This window comes from Thunnus maccoyii, chromosome 9, assembly GCF_910596095.1.
Source record: "Thunnus maccoyii chromosome 9, fThuMac1.1, whole genome shotgun sequence".
Classification (NCBI taxonomy): Eukaryota; Metazoa; Chordata; class Actinopteri; order Scombriformes; family Scombridae; genus Thunnus; species Thunnus maccoyii.
The window spans coordinates 25,503,607-25,522,673 of NC_056541.1; the positions used below are offsets into that span (position 1 = coordinate 25,503,607).

General features: G+C 39.1%; 1 protein-coding gene and 1 long non-coding RNA gene across 4 annotated transcripts in view; one reads left to right on the forward strand and one right to left on the reverse strand.

The window, feature by feature from the left end:
- dtx1 (deltex 1, E3 ubiquitin ligase) overlaps nt 1-11,315 on the reverse strand; it is a 44,544-nt gene extending 33,229 nt beyond the window's left edge. For all 3 annotated transcript variants that reach the window (XM_042421946.1, XM_042421945.1, XM_042421944.1), the window contains exons 1-2: nt 10,847-11,315; nt 9,711-10,365 (exon numbers count right to left, since the gene is read on the reverse strand). In XM_042421946.1, the coding sequence (XP_042277880.1) occupies nt 9,711-9,969 (259 nt within the window). In that variant the 5' untranslated portion in view covers nt 9,970-10,365; nt 10,847-11,315. The remainder of the gene's footprint in view (nt 1-9,710; nt 10,366-10,846) is intronic.
- Nucleotides 11,316-14,299: 2,984 nt separating this feature from the next.
- Nucleotides 14,300-18,661, forward strand: LOC121904576. Its single transcript, XR_006098254.1, has 3 exons — nt 14,300-14,554; nt 17,045-17,123; nt 18,327-18,661. It is a non-coding gene; the product is annotated as an uncharacterized LOC121904576 (long non-coding RNA).
- The last annotated feature ends 406 nt before the right edge of the window (nt 18,662-19,067 follow it).

Genomic DNA, 19,067 nt, shown 5'->3' on the forward strand with positions numbered 1-19,067 from the left:
CATCTCTATGCCATAGCTCCATTATGACATGCATGATTATTGCATTTATACATTACTGCATGGCTGTAAGGCTCTGGTAAGGCCATACGTTATCAGATAGAATAGTTTTTATTAAATGATTGATATCTTATTACAAGCTTTTTTTGTCGTCTTCTATTGTCACAATCAGAAGGAGGAGGAAGATGAAAATGACAACTTGGATCCCTACATTCATCAGGTTCACACCAAGTTTTCACTGTTTTTGATGGCAAGCAGTTTCCTATGCTTACGCCCTTTTGCTCATGACTTATTTTTTACTGTAATAATGAGTCTAGTCCAATCATAAACAAATCAAGTTCCCTGATCGAAATATCACTTTGTGGAACACTTAAGTCATTTGTTCAGTCATTGGTTCAGGCTTCCATGTGAAGTAGTAAATTATTTGCCTTAAAGAACAAACTTCCACCTGAAAGACATGATTGTAGCGACTTTTCTCTTTCATATTGATAAATGTCTCTTTGATTGAATGCGTCCATGCAAAGGACAGAAAAGAGTAGAAGTAATTACCGTTTAGGTCTGATAAAAAATCACCTTGAGGCACCAGTGTTATAAATCCTTAGAGAGTTTGCAAGCTGTCATTAATAATGAAATGTCTTAAAAAGTGACATTGTGTGAGCTGCTCCTTTGAGGAGCAACAGTGGAGGTTGGAGGGGTGCCTGCCAAGAGCACCTGGCAAATATTATTCACCTCACAGGCTACTGCAGGATGTTCCTCATGCTGACAAGTCACAGGATTTGGACTCTCACCAGAAACCGTGATTTAGAAGCACTCACAGGTGACACAGAGAAAGGAGGAGAGGGGAAGAGGTTGAGAGAGACCAACATTGATATTCTGCTGAGTGCCCAGGCAGCAAACAATCAAAATAAGTGATCGTTTTTGTATGGGTGAAAAGTGCGAGTGTGGAGGAATGTGAAACGGTTATGTGCATGCATGTGATCATCCCATGCCTCGTCGCAGTAATTCCTCTTCTCATTTTCATCAGTCCAAACAGCCTGTGACCATGCATTCAGAACGCAAGCAATCAATTGATTAATCATTTAGTCTTAAAAATGTCAAAAAACAGTGAAAAATGCTTATTGCAACTTCCTAGAGCCAAAGGCGGCTCCTCAAATGGCTTGTTTAGTCCAACTAACAGTCCAAAACACATATTTATTTTGCAATAATACTAAATTCACACATCCTAACATTTGGGAAGCTGGACCAATCTGGGCAGTTTTGCATAATGATTTGTTGATTTTGAATCAATGTCATGCTAGTGGTTTTGTAAGGCTGCACTCAGGCATAGCTCTGAGCTAAAAGCTAATGTCAGCATGCTAACATGCAGGTATAATGTTTACCATTTTCACCATATTAGTTTAGCTTGTTAGCATGTTAAAATTGACTAATTAGTACTACATACAAAGTACAGCTGAGGCTGATGTCAGTTTTTATATAAGTTTATTTATTATTATTTATATATAAGTATTTGGACAAACTACAAATTTGACTTGATGAAATGTCAGGAGATCAAAGTTACTACAAACATCAACCTCATAGCGGCACTAGAGGAAAAGTCAAGGGATCACTAAAGTTATTGGGATACATTGTATGGGAGCCTTGAATGTGTACAAAATTTTGTTCCAATCCATGTTATAGATGTTGAGATATTTCACTGGATAAGTGAAAATTTTTACCTTTGGTCCTCTGGGGACCATGAATGCCAGTATAACATTTCAGGGCAAACCATAGTTGTTGTTCAGAAAGTCCAAGACCGAAAACTGACATTTTCAAATGACTTGTTCTACACTTTAAGATTCAAATATATTCAATTTACAATTATATTAATCAGCAAATCTTCACATCTGACCTGTGAATGTTTGGCATTTTTTGCTTGATAAATGACTTAAGTGATTAATCGATTATCAAAATTGTTGTGGATTATTTTGCTGTTGATTAACTGATTAATCAACTAATCGTTTCAGCACTAATTAACATATGTAATGACGGTGTAGTGCGGGCAGAACAGTAAACTGACATTAAAAGGTTAGTATATGATAATAGGAGTTTAAACTGATAACCTTCCCTGTCTTGTTTGTTATCTGTGTATTATACGTTCATTATAAATGGCCCCATGTGAAATAAATCATGTTGTATTGTAGATGCGTCATATAGTCTCAAAGCAGTCTGTGAAAAATCTCATGTAACTACAATATTTTTACAGAATTTGCGGCCAGTGAAAGTGTTTGACCGAAAGCCTCACAGAGATATGACTCCTGCCTGTGTGTTCAGACTTGAGGAAGATCTTTTTTTGTCTATTACAGTAGCTTATACTGGGACAGCGATGACTGTTTTACAACCAAGATGCTTTTGAGAAAGCTATCCCAGTTTGGGCTTTAGTGATTTGTCATGCTGCCACTTTTTTATTGTCTTCTGTTGTCACAATTGGAAGTGGGCTTAAGTGGGTCAGAGTGCATTTTGTTAAAATGAGTAAAAAATGCTGAGACCAAAACAGAAAGTCCCGCGCTGTGTTTCTGCATTCACCGAGACTGATCAAAGGAGATCTGAGCTTGGCTTACTGCAACCGCTGGCAGCCTGAGTTGCGTCACTGCAGCTCTGGTCTCAGTCAAACGATGCTTTCTGTAAATGTTAGCCCACACACTCTTGTAGATCAAAGACACCCCATTTGTTACAACAGGAACAGTGTGTCCCTATTCAGCATGACAGCTACCTAACATCTGGTTCGTAGTGTAGAGCAATAAAACCATGTAAAGTCATGTTTTTCAACACAACAGTTGGATTGGAATATACTTGTTAAATCACATTTTGTAACCACTCTGTTGACTCGAGTGACAGTGACGTTTTTCTGAATAAAAAACTTTTTTCCTCAGATAAATCATGCTAGTGGGAGAATACTGTTCTGCACACTCAAAAACAATGTTTCTCTAGATTTCAAGTACATCCCCTACAGCTCTTCATTAATACCAGCTTAAGTTATTCATGATAAGTTTGCAACCATCTTGGTGCAGGCATAAGATTTGAGTGAGAATGCTTTGAATTTAACTCTTCATCTTAGATAGTAACACACATTTCAACAGGAGATCTGTCAATGAATGCAACCATGAGATGGAGGATATTTTACGGTGCTGGGATGATGCCTCATTCCTATTCTAGCAGCAGCATGCTGAAGCAGACGACAGCCTCCGATCTGAGTGACCTCCCAGACCGGCCTGATAAGCAAGCGGCGCAGAGAGCAGCTTTAAAGCTGCTTCTTTGATGAAAGAGTTAGATATCCACTTTAGAAGTTAAAAGCGGTGACTTGCTGGATTAGTTAAAAGGAGATGTTGAGAGACGCCTCTGCTACCAGCACCAGAGGCTGCACAGCCTGCTCATCACTGTGACGTGATGAGGATGTGGACAGAGCAGAGCAAAGCACTACGACCCTGACAACAAGGTCACACTTAGGGAGCAGCAGTCTGCCTGTACAAACTGACTGTGATGCTTTACAATGATGACAGAATGTATTTAATTAGTGAGATTTAATAGTTGAATAGCTTTGAGTTTTGGACTGTTCGTTGGACAAAAACAAGTTTGAGACATCAATTTAAACTGAGAAACTATGATTGGCTACTATTTTCTGATATTATTTGGACTAAACTATGAAAATCTGAAAAATATTCAAAAGATTTACAATGAAAATAGCTTTTGCTACTTCAAATATGTAAAAATGTATTTACACAAATGTTTTTTGCTGCTGCTTGCTTTATAGCTCGAGTCAGCTTCAACATTAGTCATAGGTTGAATTAAAGTACCAACATGTGTTTCACAACTACGCAGATGCTATGATTTGCTTGCTTTCCTCCATTTCATGTCAATACAAAATGAGTCGGCTGCTGGTCAGACTATGCAATGACTTTGGGCTCCAGTAGCGTGTGACAGGCATTTGTCAAAATACAATAATCAAGCAGTTAATTAACAAAAAATATGGTTCATAATTAAAAGAAGCACATCTTGAGGCCGCAGATGGGAGTCTTCGTACTAACAAGACAAAGGCTGTATGTGTGTGAGAGAGAAAAAGCAGGAGAATGTGCACAGCTGAGGGTCTTTCCAGTGTTATTATATATCCCTCCCTCCTCCCTGACTGTCACTTTCCATCAGGAAAACGCTCCACCTCTCCCTCTGTTCCTCTTCTGTTCTCACCTCTGTCATCCCAACTACCCTCCTCCCTCCCTCCCTCCCTCAGCGCCGCTCCAATCCCTTTCCTGCCAACATCCAAGTGGAATTGAGCCAGCTAGTTTGGGCTATAATAGAGCCTGGAGTACAGTGACACCTTAGCACCACCTTGGCTAAGCAGAATTTTGATTCTGCAACAGAAGTTTTCTCACTAATCATGTTAATTACAAAAAGCTTTAAGAGAAAAAGTATCAGGTCATTATGTAATGTCTGTTTATCTTTACGTGGCTGAGGATAAGGTCAGGATGTGAAATGCTGAGTATCTGTAGCGTGTTACATAGATACTACTTCTGGTTCCACAACTATAATCATAAATAGCAGTCCTACAGTGTGTAACCCACGTAAAAATGATACACTGCATTACGCAGCGCGCCAGCCAGCATCACAGTGCTGTGTGGACATATGTTCCACTTGTGGACACATTCAATAAAAAAGCACTCAATGCGCCTTCTGTTTTGTGTCTATTTCTACTTGTTTCTTGATGTTTCTATTCTAAATGTATAGGTTGAAGCCTTCAGGCTCCACTGTTAGCTCATTCTGCTTTCTTCTGACGCAAGTGGGATTTCACAGTCAGAGCTGATGCATGCAACACCTGACCTTTAGCACGAACATAGCTGGAATCCTTTTTACAGCTTCCTCCCACAGACCACCAAAACAGTTCCCACACACATTTACTACATGCTAAGTTACAAAAAAAGAAAAAAACAAAAAACTGACGCACTGCCCTCTTCAGTAATCTACAGCATTACATATGCTCAGCAGGTTTATAGCCAGTATCCAGACCACAACCACAGCTGCTGTTGTTTGTCTGTTCAACACAAAACAGACATGAGAACAGGACCATCTCTTCTTTGTCTTCTGCTGTTTTTTTCATTATAATTACTCAGAGAGGGCATTTAGCTGAGGGAAATAGGCCAGAGGAGAGGAGTTTCTCACGCCTGTGCAACCAAAACAAACAAAACCCCTCTCTGGCAACACAGCAGCCAACAGCCGCTGATAGGTGTTATCTCTGCAGTCGCACATGGACCATCTCAAAACACTAAGCACTGAGCAACTGCCCTTTCAACTCCAGAAACAGATGCAGACATTCACTGCATGTGACTTGCTGTCACTCTCTGATTTTAAAGTCAAACTGAATTTTCGATTCTTCTCACTTCTTGTGTAAGGAAATAGTAACTATGTTACAGCAGCTAACATGCATATTTACCTATTTTTCAAAATAGAATAAAGAAGTGTTTTTGGACATATTTTTTGGAAAAAGTATGTAAACTCTCTGCGTGGATGTTCCTTATGGCAACAGTTGATTGACACCTGAGAACTGACGTTGCTAGGAAACGTTGCTGTCATCCTACAATCATTGATACAATACGTTTTTCCCACCTTTTTCAACAAGCCCACATAGGCTACTAACTGTTTTAATTTAAGCTGTCTGTCCCTTTACAACATTCAAAATGTAGGAAGACCCACCATGTTGCTAAAGTTGTTTTCATGTCATGGTATTTCAACACCTGCTGGGTTGTGGTCAAGATGTCAAAGCAGGGTGTATAACTAGCATGACAGCTAATGACCACACTGTCAAAACTCAATGCAACGTGTAACTTCAGCACTCATAAGTTTCCCTTTTATTTGACTTTGGTTAACTGCCTCTGCAGCTGTTGGAATGGAAGTATTATTACAAATTATTTTTTATACCTGCCCACAGATATTGCACAAAAGAAATAAAATTTACAAAATTACAATTTTGACCAAATCAGTAAACAAGCTCCAAGGATGTATAAATTTATTACCAAAACAAATTGTAACTTATATTGTTTTCAAAGTCATAACTAAAGATGTCATGTTTTTAGTTAATGTAAAGCAACCACAGCTGTGGTTGAAGATGTTATTGAGAAACTGCTCATGTTTCTTGATGGGTGGCGCCTGTCAAATTGAAAATACTGTCTACTTTTTTCACCTCTTCACTGTCCTTCAATGACTACTCGCTATAAAGTGGATTTATAGCAAGTAACCCACAGAATCTGTCATTATTTAAGAAAAGTTTTGAATGATGCTTAATGTTACATATATGATTTAGCGATCATTCAGCACCTCTCCATCATAAGAGAAAATATAGAAGAGGAAAACGCTTAAAAGCCAGGAAGCAGAAGCAATAGCTGCAGTGTGAAATCCATCAGACAGGCCACAAGTGTTGGTATATGATGGAAATGGCAGATAAGCCCATGTGTTTTGCTTTTGGAGTGGGTGTAGTGAAAGGGGATCAGTCCACAGCAGTGTTTAGAGGTTCAAACACCCCTCTGGGGAGAAGAACGGATCGATCCTCCTTGGCCGGGAGCCAATCCTCTCCCTGCCTTCAGCCAGATATTCATCCATCCTATATATAAGCCTTTAAGCCTTCACTCTTACTGTATATACAAAGCGCTGAGGTTCAGGATTTCACCACAGACTGGTAGTCTTCACCAGAAGTTGTATTCAGCAGAACTCCAAGCCCTGTGTTTTTAAATGCCAATTAAATACAGATGTGTTTAGGCTGCTTTCCAGAGAGAGGGGCCCGACTGCATCATCTGTGGTGCCTGTGTTGTCCTCATGATGCTCTGATTAGAGGGAGCCATGGAGATGAACTATAGCCACTGTCTCATTAGTTGAAGTAACTCTGCCTGGCTCCCACCCACAGGAGCCCCTCCCAAAGCCACAGGAGAGCAGGGCACCCCTACACAGCCTGCCCGGACAGGACACAAACACCACAGCTGCCACAATGCACCATCACACACACAGACACGAGGACACACACACACACACACACACACACACACGCAAGGGACATCAAGCTCACTCAGCTCTCTTTCTAGCTCTTGCCAAAAAACAGCCTCAGAGGACGAGATCACTGGCTCCGTGACAAAATGGGGTTTCCCCACAGGGACACTCCATAAGCCTGCAACAGAGCAAGTGGCTGCAGCTGACCTGCTGAGCTACAAATATAGCAAACACTCCATGTGAAACAGATGCATCGCAATCCACATCGAAACAAGCTCGCTAAGCATCGCTTGTGCAAGTGGCAGTGCAACAACATCACTGCAGCCTGGAAGCTAGGCCTCATGGGAGCGCGGATCGATGGATGTGGCCTGGTAGAGGTTTGCCCATGTTTGGGGACAGGAACAGAGTGTGCAGAGGAGGAAGAAAGAAGAGGAGGAAGCAGGCAGCGGGTGTCCAGGCCGCTATATGTCAGGCCCTACTGTGACAGGTTTATCCCAGCCGAGGGGGAAGGTAACACACCCAACAGCACAATGAGGAGCGATAAACGTCAGGCCTAGCCTCAGTGCCGTGGTAATGGCTGACAAACGGCTCAGCGGCTCATCTCGCAGCCACTCAACCCCAGACACATATGCTGCTCTGCGCTATGTTCTATCAGAGGGGGAAATGACAACGAGAACAGCAGAAATGCAGCCAAGAGGCTCCTTATACTTACACAAACTTATACAAACCACCTGACAGTCGTGAAAAAAGTGCCACCACCCTCATAATCAGCATTTCCAACATAAAAGAACAGCATGTTTTTCATAAAGAATAGAAAAACGCCAATTTAGAGGGTATAGTATGCTATATACTGTGTAGCAAAGACATTTAGTGCTCACTCAGTATTTACTTTTTTCGATGCCTTTCACATGCCTTCAATAGCCTGCACACCTGCTTTTGATTTCTCTATGTAACCCTTAACTGTAGACTACATAAATATTCTACAGACTCAAGGAAAGTTAATACTTGTCTGTTTTCTACATGATGGTGTTTTTGTTGTGGCAACTTTTAATGTTATAACTTGTCAAAATTACTGAAATGTTTCTCTGTTTACTGAACGTACAGCATTAAAGACAGAGCAATCGGTTCATCATACAGTAAGTGATGTCAGCACAGAATAATGATATATAATTATTGATGAATAAGTTAAAAACAAATGACTGAATTAAAAATAGATATTTTGATGTATTCATTTATTTTCAAAAGGACAAGTGCACCACATCGACCAATGCCACATACCACAGAATTTATAGCCGGAGCTGGTTTGCAACGCCCATCAGTAGATGGAAAAACCCCACAGCCTAACAAGAAACATATACACAACTATAACTGTTTATACAGCTGAAGGTATTACTGCAGGTTTGGACCATTTAGAGACTAAATAATGAATGGAAATGAATCATTGCAAGTTGACATAATACAGATCAATTCATAGAAAGGTCACCTTGTATATATTGTGTGTGTGTGTGTGTCTCCTTGTTTTGCTTGTGATGCTCAGATGTTACGTAATGCTTTCAAACAGTCTCTGATTTAAAGTGAGTGATTTACTCAGCGTTCTTGATGTCTCTGATAAGGTGATGAAACATTGATTTTCCTGTACATTCCCAGGACTCATATCCAACACAAAATCAGTCACCTGATTTGTTTTTAGCTGTAATTCAGTGCTACTATACTTTATGTATTTTGTATGGCTGAATTATATGTGAAGAACAATTCAGAAAGCTGAGATTTGTCCGAGGCCTGTTCTAACAGATGTCTAAAACATCCCCCATATCTTCGCTTCAAACACGGGAAACAGCAGGGAGGTGAAGAGACGGACCCAGAGAGTGTGTTGAGCCTTGGTAGAGCACAGCAAAAACATCTGATCATATTTAAAAAAGGTAGCAGTGATCAGAGGGAATTACAGTCAACCAAACAAAGGCTGTGTCGGGTGGATTTTATTCTTCAGTAACACGCATGTGGTGGACCATATTCTTCCAAGTCATATTGTTTCCATCATGTGGAGTGAAAGGACATAAATTGAAGTCATGCAACAGAAACTAGGAGCATTGTCTTTTAGTAATCGTGTAGTATAACTAAATCACTGAACACAATTATGACTGCCATTCTTACAACTGAAAACATCTCATGAATACAACACGCTGAGACGAGTGCGGAGCGCTGTACTGAGCTACAACACTCATTTACTTGATGAATGCACAGCCCCTCCAACATGCTGACCTTTGGCAAGGTCATGGCATTCCAGCAGCTGCATAAAGACACTCCTGAATTAATATATCTTTGCAACACTTTTTCATCTGGCAGCTTTGTGTCTTGTTGTTGCGACGCCTCTCGGCTCAACCTGTGGCTCATCTACGTGAGTCCCAAAGTGGACGGGACATTCGGGACGCTCATTTATTCCCTTGAAAATTACATAAGGTTTGTGTAGCAACCACATCAAGGCTGGCTCTGATTTAATCGGTCCCAATGAGAGATTATGTGACATCATTTGTGGTGAAGAAAGCTTAATAGGATTCCCTTATTTACATATGACTACTGGTTATACATATATGTGATGTATTGATGGCTGTTGTGTGTACACACACATTATCTGTTCTTTCCTTGACATAGAAAAGAATCCTGACCACACAGTAAACAGACTGTGTGCTACGTGAACCTGGTGTGTCTCTTACCTGTGTCCTGTCGAAACTGATGCATGGACTGCAGGTCGATGATGTAAGGAGAGAGCTGGGCATCCACCTGCCCCAGAACTACAGTTCCCCGGGCATCCCCCTTCAGTACGTTCTCAATATGGTGGCAAACGGCCGCACTGTAGGGCCTCCAGCGCCCATGTTCATTCAACCACTCCCAGACCACCACCCTGGCCAGGTTCTGAGGGGGGTACCCCAGCCCATTGACAGGCACCAGCAACCCTGATCCTGGACGGGCCATCTCCTCTGTGGTGTCTGCGGTTCAGCTGCTGGCTAAGTCCTGGGCTAGAACACCACTGCAACCCTGTCAGTCAACTGACACACTGGAACATTTTCATCTGCGCCAAACAGAAAAAAGCTTGAATCAGCGAGTGGTACGTTAGCCCTCAGCTATCTCATGCTGCTTTCAAGCAAGCATCTCTGCTGGAGTCATCGTCTACAGGTACTTTCTGGCTGCTGGCGCTTTGATCAGCCAAAGAGCAAGCCTCTGTCCCCCTTGTGTCTTGTCGTATTTGAAGTGGCAGATGTTGATGAGGTTGATGATGATGATGATGATGAGATTTGCAGCTGCAGCAGTCTCAGTCTTCCAAAGCCAACCACAGCAAATCAGCTGCAGGTAGACATGAGGGGACACTCTCTGAATAAAAGAGGAGGAAACACACTGGTAAACAAATGCTGTGATTTATCCCATGAGTTATTTCACACAGTCAAGTGCTGTTTCACAAGAGACGACACAAACCCAAGCAGTGCTGTGCTATGGATCCACTAGCCTGTACCTCTAGGCAATTCTGTTTACTTGAAGTGTGGTGACATAAAAATGTGTCTCAGCCTTGTTTGAGCAGCGAAATAATTGTGATTGTCATCAGTTTTGAGTGGCAGAGAGACAGAGAGAGAGAGAGAGAGAGAGAGAGAGACAGCAGTGTGCATAAACAGCCAGATGCCATCATAATCCTAGCAGACAGATATTTTCCACATACAGTAGAAAGCAGTCCAGGTGCAATGAACGCAAAAGAAGGAACATTGTCTCTGTTTCTATGATTCGTATTTCATTTTAAGGCTCATATTGAATGTTTTACGTGCATTCACATCATGCTTGAATTGATTCTGGCGATACAGACCTGTAGGCTGCAGTTGTGGTGCCACACATCTGTCAGGTAACTAGAGGCTGCATTTCACAGGCTCCGGCCGAAAATCAGATTGCAAAACAAAAGAAAAAACAGACGCGTAAATCTTGAAAGACATCTGCCTTTTTCACATCGGTGATTTGGACGTTTTTTCCCGAAATTGAAATGTCTCAAGCACACATCCCGCAGCTCCAACAATCCAGTGTTATTGCAGAAAACCAAGCCGTCGTTTTATTCCCGTGAATCTGCTATAGACTACAGCAGCTTTGTTGGTCCGCTGTGTTAAAGTGGATGCTTGCCCCAGTTGCACGGTTATCAGTGTGTGAGGTGGAGAGCCGTGCTCCGCTGCACACGCGCATTTCTCTCTGTAAGCGTGCGTTCACATGGTAAACACGCACACAAAATTACTCACAAATGTCCAAGCGCACCTGTACATTTAGCCTTAAAAAAAATCACCCAAACCGTCAAGTGTGTCAAAACAGAAGAATAAAACTTCCGGTATCTGGTTTCAAAATAAATCTTAACGAGAGAGAAAGAGAGAGAGAGAGAGAGAAAAGCACACTACAAAAAAAAAAAAAAAAAAAAAAAAAAGCATTCAGATAACAAAAAACAATAGTGGATGGAAAGATTTGGTTTTCACAGATCTATTCATAGCATTTTACAGTACATGCACCCCTTCTTACCCCTGAAACTGTGAAACCAGAGGTCTTACATAAGGTGACAGACAGGAAAATACACAGTTCAGGGGCCCAGCCAGGCTCAGAGACCGAATGAGTTTAAAGCAGTGCTCCTGTTGAGATGCATAAGTACCTTGACAACTAGATCTGTCAATTTAAAACAAAAAGTAACCTGCACATTTTCTGTCTTACTCACCGTACCCAGACAAAATTCTAGGGGGGTCAAATTAAGTTTGGATAGATGAAAATGTGGCTGAGGTGGTCAGAAATGGGCTGTGCTTTAATTCCCAGGAATTTGTGAAGCAATACTTATGATTTTTAGAGAGAAGTAAGAACCATAAACAGCAGTACAACCTCTTTATCATGTGATACTGATGTGGTGAAGGACATAGACAAGACTGCTAAATCAGCATTATGATGACTGCACTGCAAAATCTTTGCTGTTGACAATTTTGACTTCACTTGACGAGTGAGATCTGATGAAGTGTCTAAAGTTATTAGAAAGATAGATGACAAATGTCTACTCTCCTCATGTCAGTAACAGAGTTAGGTAGAGTGGGATGTTATTTGAATTATTATTAACATAATATATGGATGACTTGAGTGGATAATTAAATACTTGTAGTCTCACAAATGCCTAGAATCATATTTTGTGTGCAGATAATTTGGTTATATTTTCTCCTCAAAGAACTCAGCACTTGTTGAGTACAATAAATTTAACATCAAATCGAGTGAAGGAGTTGTTATTCATTGTAAATAGGATACTTATTACATAATTCAACTTACTTACAGAAGCTTTTAAAGTAAGCAGAGAGGTCAGATGTCTTCATCAAAAGTTTACAGAAGATTTCATAGATTCTCAATTGACGTGGGAATATTGTTGCTCAGGGTAACACATTTCAACTGATGTCAAGGTCTGTCTGTTCAAGGATTACTGTGTAACAGTTGGCTGGGTTCATGATAAATTCTGCTAAATGGGACCAGTACCATCTGCTGTCAAAACAATGTACCTGCAAGGGGTAGAAAAAAAAGAAGAATGAAGGATCCCTGAAGTAATAACTCTGCCATCCTGGCCCTCTGGCTGGAGACACATGGGTTTTATATAATAAAGTACATTGCCCCATCCATTACTTCCAACCAAGAATGATTTCCTGCACTTATACATCTCATGCATTGCTTGTGTTTGTAAAGCATTTTCTGTTCCAGTCCAGGTTTACTGACCTCAGGTTTTTAAGGGGAATGTGAAATGCTGTAATATTGATGCAGAGGAGTAAAGGATGGGGCATATCAGACCTGTGGATTTTGTAGGGGCAGAAATACTAACCCAGTATATGGTTTTCATTTAGGTTACTAACTAGCCTCACTAACTAGCCTCATATATCTGTTACTCAAGAGCCAAACAAAACATGCACATGGTAGCTGCAAAATCAAATGAACACCTCAGTGCAGACAGGTTGGTCAGATTTGGACAAAAGACAGGAAAATACTCCCGAGGTGGTGAAACAGGGGAAGTAATGCAACACAGGGAACATTCATCGCCTCAGTATGAACAGCAGGCATCAATCATATGGAGAACACCACCATCATGTGGCCTTTTGGTGTTAGTAAAACCACTAGTGGAAATCTTCCACCGGTGTTATGAATTAAATCTACTTAAAATATCTCAGACTATTTAGTGATATAATAATTGTCATATCTGTTTCAGCAGCTCTATTTAGTTTTTCCAATTGTAATTTATCTTATCTGTTTTATTCAAATATATCAGCAAGAAATGAGTGTTTACTGGTGATGACAGAAAGGATGAAAGCAAGTGGAAGCAGGAATCATGTAGAAAAAGAGGGACCAAAGACTGAGGGACAAGACAACACAGCAACTTCTGTTGAAATATGCTTTACTTTCCTGTTGTTTTGAGTCCATGTATGTGTAAAAAGTGTGTCCAGTATGTGATGTAGTAATAAGAATAACTGCAAAATCAACCATTGTTTTCATATTGATATAATTTTAAAATTTCCTCTGACCTTTCTAAAAACTAAAGGTAACACTTTATTTCACAGGTCCCTTAATTTTATACTTTACTTTATTTTATACATTTCAGAGTAATTTGCTGGTATTTAATGGTTCATTTTACAGAAAAGGGGTGGTAAGTGCCCACTCATTATATTTGGGTTCACCTGTAGTTGTTAAATCTTAATAAATTAGAGTCTTGACAAGTCTTTAACTGACAGACAATGTTAAGTTTTCAGTTTGTGAAATCAAATCAAATGATATATTAGCATAATTAGTTTTTTCAACAATTTCCTAAAAGTAGCTTCTGTGTAACTGTTAATTCTCAGAACATTTCCTTGAAAGGGTTATTTAGTTTAGTAGACTGTAAATGCACTCATTAGAGTTTTTAAATAACAACCTAATATTTTTGCAAATGAACAACCACATATGAACCCAAATATAATGAATCAGCACTTAACTAGACCTACTTAACACTTTTTCATTTTTTTTTTAATAATTTGTAATAAATTGCATTCAAATACCTGATAATTACTAAGAAAATTTCCAGGAAATTAGGCCTAGTATGAAATAAAAGGACCGGTAAAATAAAGCGTTACCGAAGTAAATATGTTGAAAGGTATTGAAGTGAGATTATTATGTCTCCCGGTAATATGAAAGTATTTGAGAAGGGTATTATCACTATGTACATCAATCACGTCAAATGAAAAGATCAAATGAAAATCCATCGTGTTTAACCTTGTTTTACAGCTGGGGTCAGCTGGGGTAGGCAAACATGTAGATAAGAAGAGAGACATTTGCATATGGACAGCTGGACCATTTATACACACAGTTATCACTTGGCAATTCTCGGATAACAACAACCATCACTCGACGATTTCTCTGCAAAGGAAACATCCACCGAAGCTGTTTTGCATCCGGACATCCACCGACAGATAGCCCACTGATAAAGTGACAGAAGTGCTTTCATCCTGGAAGATGTGAGATTTCATCTTACATGGTTCAGGTTCATGGTGTCCTGGTAAGTTTTTTCACCCCTCTAACTTTCAAAACGTCCTAGATTCATCGAGACATTGCTAATAAGCCACTGTTGAGTGAAAATTGAGGTATATAATAATTAATTGTGACAGACATTTAAGGTTCAAACCAACTATGAAGGGAAAAAATAGTTTTTTGACGGACTATTTACCACCAATTAACACAGGTTGCTAGACTGAGAAACAAAAGTCATCTGATTTAACAAGAAAGTTGTTACACATATAAGGCTTCGGCATTTGATCTGGCTGCACAATCCCCATGTCGAGGATCAGGCTGCAGGCTGTAACATTCATGACAGATGTCTGTACTTCATGCAGTCTAAACCTAATCAGTGGTGGAAGATGTACTAAGATCATTATACTTAAGTAAAAGTAGCAACTTCACTATAAAAAATACTGAACTACAAGTAAAAGTCTTGCATCCAGATTTTTACTCAAGTAAAAGTACAGAAATATTATCAGCAAGTATACTTAAAGTAAATGTACTTGTTGGGCAGAGTGGACCTTGTCAGTGTTAAATAATAATTTGTGGAATCATTATTTTGGATGTATTAATGTAAGCAGTACTATAATATTGTAGCTAGTTAATGTGGAGCTATTTTTTTTATTGTTTTATATATTTTTGGGTCTCATAGATTGCAAGGGAACATATTTTACAAATGAAAAGTATGAAAAGTAATGATAGCTGTCAGGTAAATGTAGTGAAAGTATAGTACAGTGGAAGTACAGTATTTTCCTCGGAAATGTAGAGGAATAATAGTGTAAAGTAGCATAGAATGGAAATAATGTACCTTACACCACTACATATGATCATTTATTAGTCACAAAGCCATTTTTTTCTACATGGTGTTAAAAGATTTTTCTAATGAACTGTGGACAAGTTCACAACTCCTTTAGATAAGTGAAAGTATTTAGTAATCGTGGTAGTTTTAGTATTAGTATAATAGTTTTCACTGAGGCCTTAAGGTGTGAGCTGCATTTCAGTATTGTAGTTAATGGAGGTAGAGTTTATACTTTTATAGGACTGTTGGGTTGTTTAATAGTACATAATATTTAACAAACTGGGTGTACTCAAGTAAAGTACAAGCCCCTTAACAAGTACACATATGTGCAGTGGCAGATTAAATGTACTTTTATTGATTAAAATGAAACTGTTATTTAATTGCTATTTATCAAATTAATATAATCAGGTTCTGCTGAGCAGAGGGGCAAAGTACATTCTTTGAAGTACTGTCCTTAAGTTTAATGTATTGACTCTTCACTTAATTGCTTGCAATGTGTGAGATTGTTTTACTCCTTTTTTACTATTTAAGAAGGAAATATAATAATTTTTATTCAACTGTACATTCATTTGACAGTTAAAACAGTTCTTTGGGAGGTTTAAGCGTCTACAAACAAGGCATATAATGCATTGTTAGATGCATTGTTTTTTATGATAACTACTGTGACAAACAAGTGTGTTGTTCTGTTATCAAAGACATTCATATTTCATCAAATATTTTCTGATATATAGTAGAATTAAGTTAATTTGCCAGCAACATATGGTATGATCAGCTTAAACTTAAGGCCTCATGCCATAAAAACACTGTTAAATACATACATACCTTTAATTGTTATACTTAACTGCAAATACTTTTACTTATGTGTAATGTACTGATACTGTTATATAAAAGATTTGAGGACTTTCACAAGAAGGTCAATATGGTAAAACAGTTAATGGTATGGGGTTTCCCATGATTACTGGAGTGCGACCTCATGCCTGAACTTGAGAGTCGGATGGGGGACTTTGACCAGGGTCGGGGGCAGGTGCAGTGAAACTGGGGCCTTCGTCTGCAGGTGTACTTGAATCGTTCAACCAGTCTGTGGCTCTGGGCGTGTAGCACAGACTATATATAAACATGGACGACACATCTTCACTTCCTACCTCTAATTTTGGTGATTGAAAGTTCAGAAAAAGACTTTTTGATATGACACCAGCAGCTATCCATTTGATATGACTAACTGAGACAGCTGAAGCCTCATATAAGCTTCAGATAAACTATTAAATGCATTTTTACACAAAATGACTGTGGATTTTGGTCCCCATCACTTCCATTGAAAGCACATTTGAAGGGGATCTTTAAATAGCCAGTATGAACAGGAGGAATGATTACAGTGAGGAAAACCTCTTCCAGTGTTCATTTAGGCACCAGACTGTTGTTTTAAGACAGACTCGAAAACTTGTGAATGTATCCTTTAATTACAAAATGAAAGACAATAGGTCAATACACAACAACAATACAATTGTCATAAATGTTCAACATGTACAACAACTTCACTTCATCAGAGAACTATAGTGGATGTTAGAGTACAGTGGCAGCACGTCACACCACTTGTAACAAACTGTCAGGATAAACAGAAAACAATGCTTTAAATATTGCATTTGTTGTGTTGTGTTTCCGGATTTTCTATGGCGTCTCCTGATGAACTGGCAGCCAAAAATATTGACTGTGCGATCTGCTGGAATGTGATGAGTTCAGCGTGGAAACTTCCCTGTGGTCACCTCTTCCACAGGTGAGCGCAAGGGATTTCAGTCCATTTAAGTCAGTCTCCTTTTAGCTTTGGTTTAGTCTAACTAAACTAACTTCTAAGAAAAATATCTGTCTCTTTAGCTTCTAGATGTTCCATTTTCTTCACCAGCTAGTCTCTAACTGTGTGTGTCTGCTGTTTGCTGCTGGGCAGGTAGTGTACAGCGGGTTCATCAGAGCTTGTTTGATGAAAAGTGCTGCTGCTGGAAACAGTAGACAGTAAATGCGCTGCAAAACCAAAACTACAATCTAAAATAGCCTTAAAAGTTCAGAGGAGCTGCAGAGTTGGTGATAATTCTCTGTGGGTTCATCAATATGACTATTCCAATTGAATTTTTAAAATTTTCGATTGCGGAGCTTCACATTCTTCTTAAAAACTTAATTTACAAACAGAACAGGGGGATGACAGACATACTTCTTCTGGACCTACATAGCAGCTCCATAGTCAAATTATAAGTAAGGGACAATAAAAAATAGATCACACAGCTACTGCTAGAAATAAAGAGTTGACTTTGAAAAGCAAAGCACAAGAATACATTGTGCTTCACAATGTTTTTTGTGCTTTTTGATTAAAGAGATTATTAATGGATGCATAAAAGTTTTTGAAAAAAGTCTGAAAACAAGACAAACATGAACAGTTTAAAACACACACACACACACACACACACACTCACACACACACACACACACACACTCACACACACACACACACACACACACTCAAAACTCTGCTGCAGTTTTAAGTCATCAACATTTTAGCGAATAATGTTACCTGCAAAAACAACAACAACGAAACAACATTGCTGACTGCTGCTGCCTTCATGTGCTCTGGGAAATATAGTAATTATAATTTGAGCGTACATTAGTTAGTTAACAAAGAGCTAAATCCTACAGGGAAACATGATGATGGGATAGACTGATGAATAAATAAACACCTCTGGGAAACCTAATGAGGAGATTAAATAATTGAAAAATAAATGCAACTTTGGAAACATTACAATGATGAGATACAGTAAAGTAAATGACTGGCAAGCACAATGATGAGCACAATGATGATGTAATAAAAGGAAATGAGATTTGTATGCATGAGTCACTCAGTTGTAACATTTAGTGAATGTTTTATTTAATATTTTATTACTACAGATTGTTTCGTACCACTGAGTAACACTGAGTGTTTGTGTGTCCTCAGCTTGTGTATGCAGTCCTGGCTCAAGCAGGACACCATCACGTCATGTCCAACATGTCCGACATGTCCGACATCTTGAAGTGTATCATCACATTCATAATGAGGTCACTTACAAAAAGAAAGAAGACTTGGTCTGTAGCCACACTAGCAGCCCTGTAATGTTCATAGAAAACAGAATTGTCAGATAAATGAATATAGAGACACAACTTTGTTATTCTCATCTTTACTACTAGTGTGTCATAAAATAAAGTTTGCCCTAAGGGGAAATCAGAGGAAAGGTGGTGTTACTGTAATCAAAAGGGATCCTACAGTAGTCATGTTAGGAGGTGGTGGAAGAAGTAATATGGAGAGCCTTTACTTAAGTAAAAGTACAAATTCAGCAATGTAAAAATACATTTCAAGTAAAAGTCCTGCAAAGCAAAGTCAGATACACAAATCTGTTTTCAGGTTTTGGAGAGTTTCTCTAATCTCTGATTTTTGGTGAAATATTGGATCATTTGTACATTTATTGAAATGAAACCATGTGAAGTTTAGAGGGAAAAATCACTATTTGGTGGTGCTGTTAACAACTCATAGACATCTGAAATGAGACCCCGACTACACACTGCTTCCTATAGCACAGACTGAAAAAAATCAGAAGTTTGCATCAAATTGCTTGGTCAGATTCATAATCTTGTTTAATAATTCTTTAATCAGATATTTCCTGATTTAAATCAGGACAAAGTCTGTTACAGCTGCTTGTGT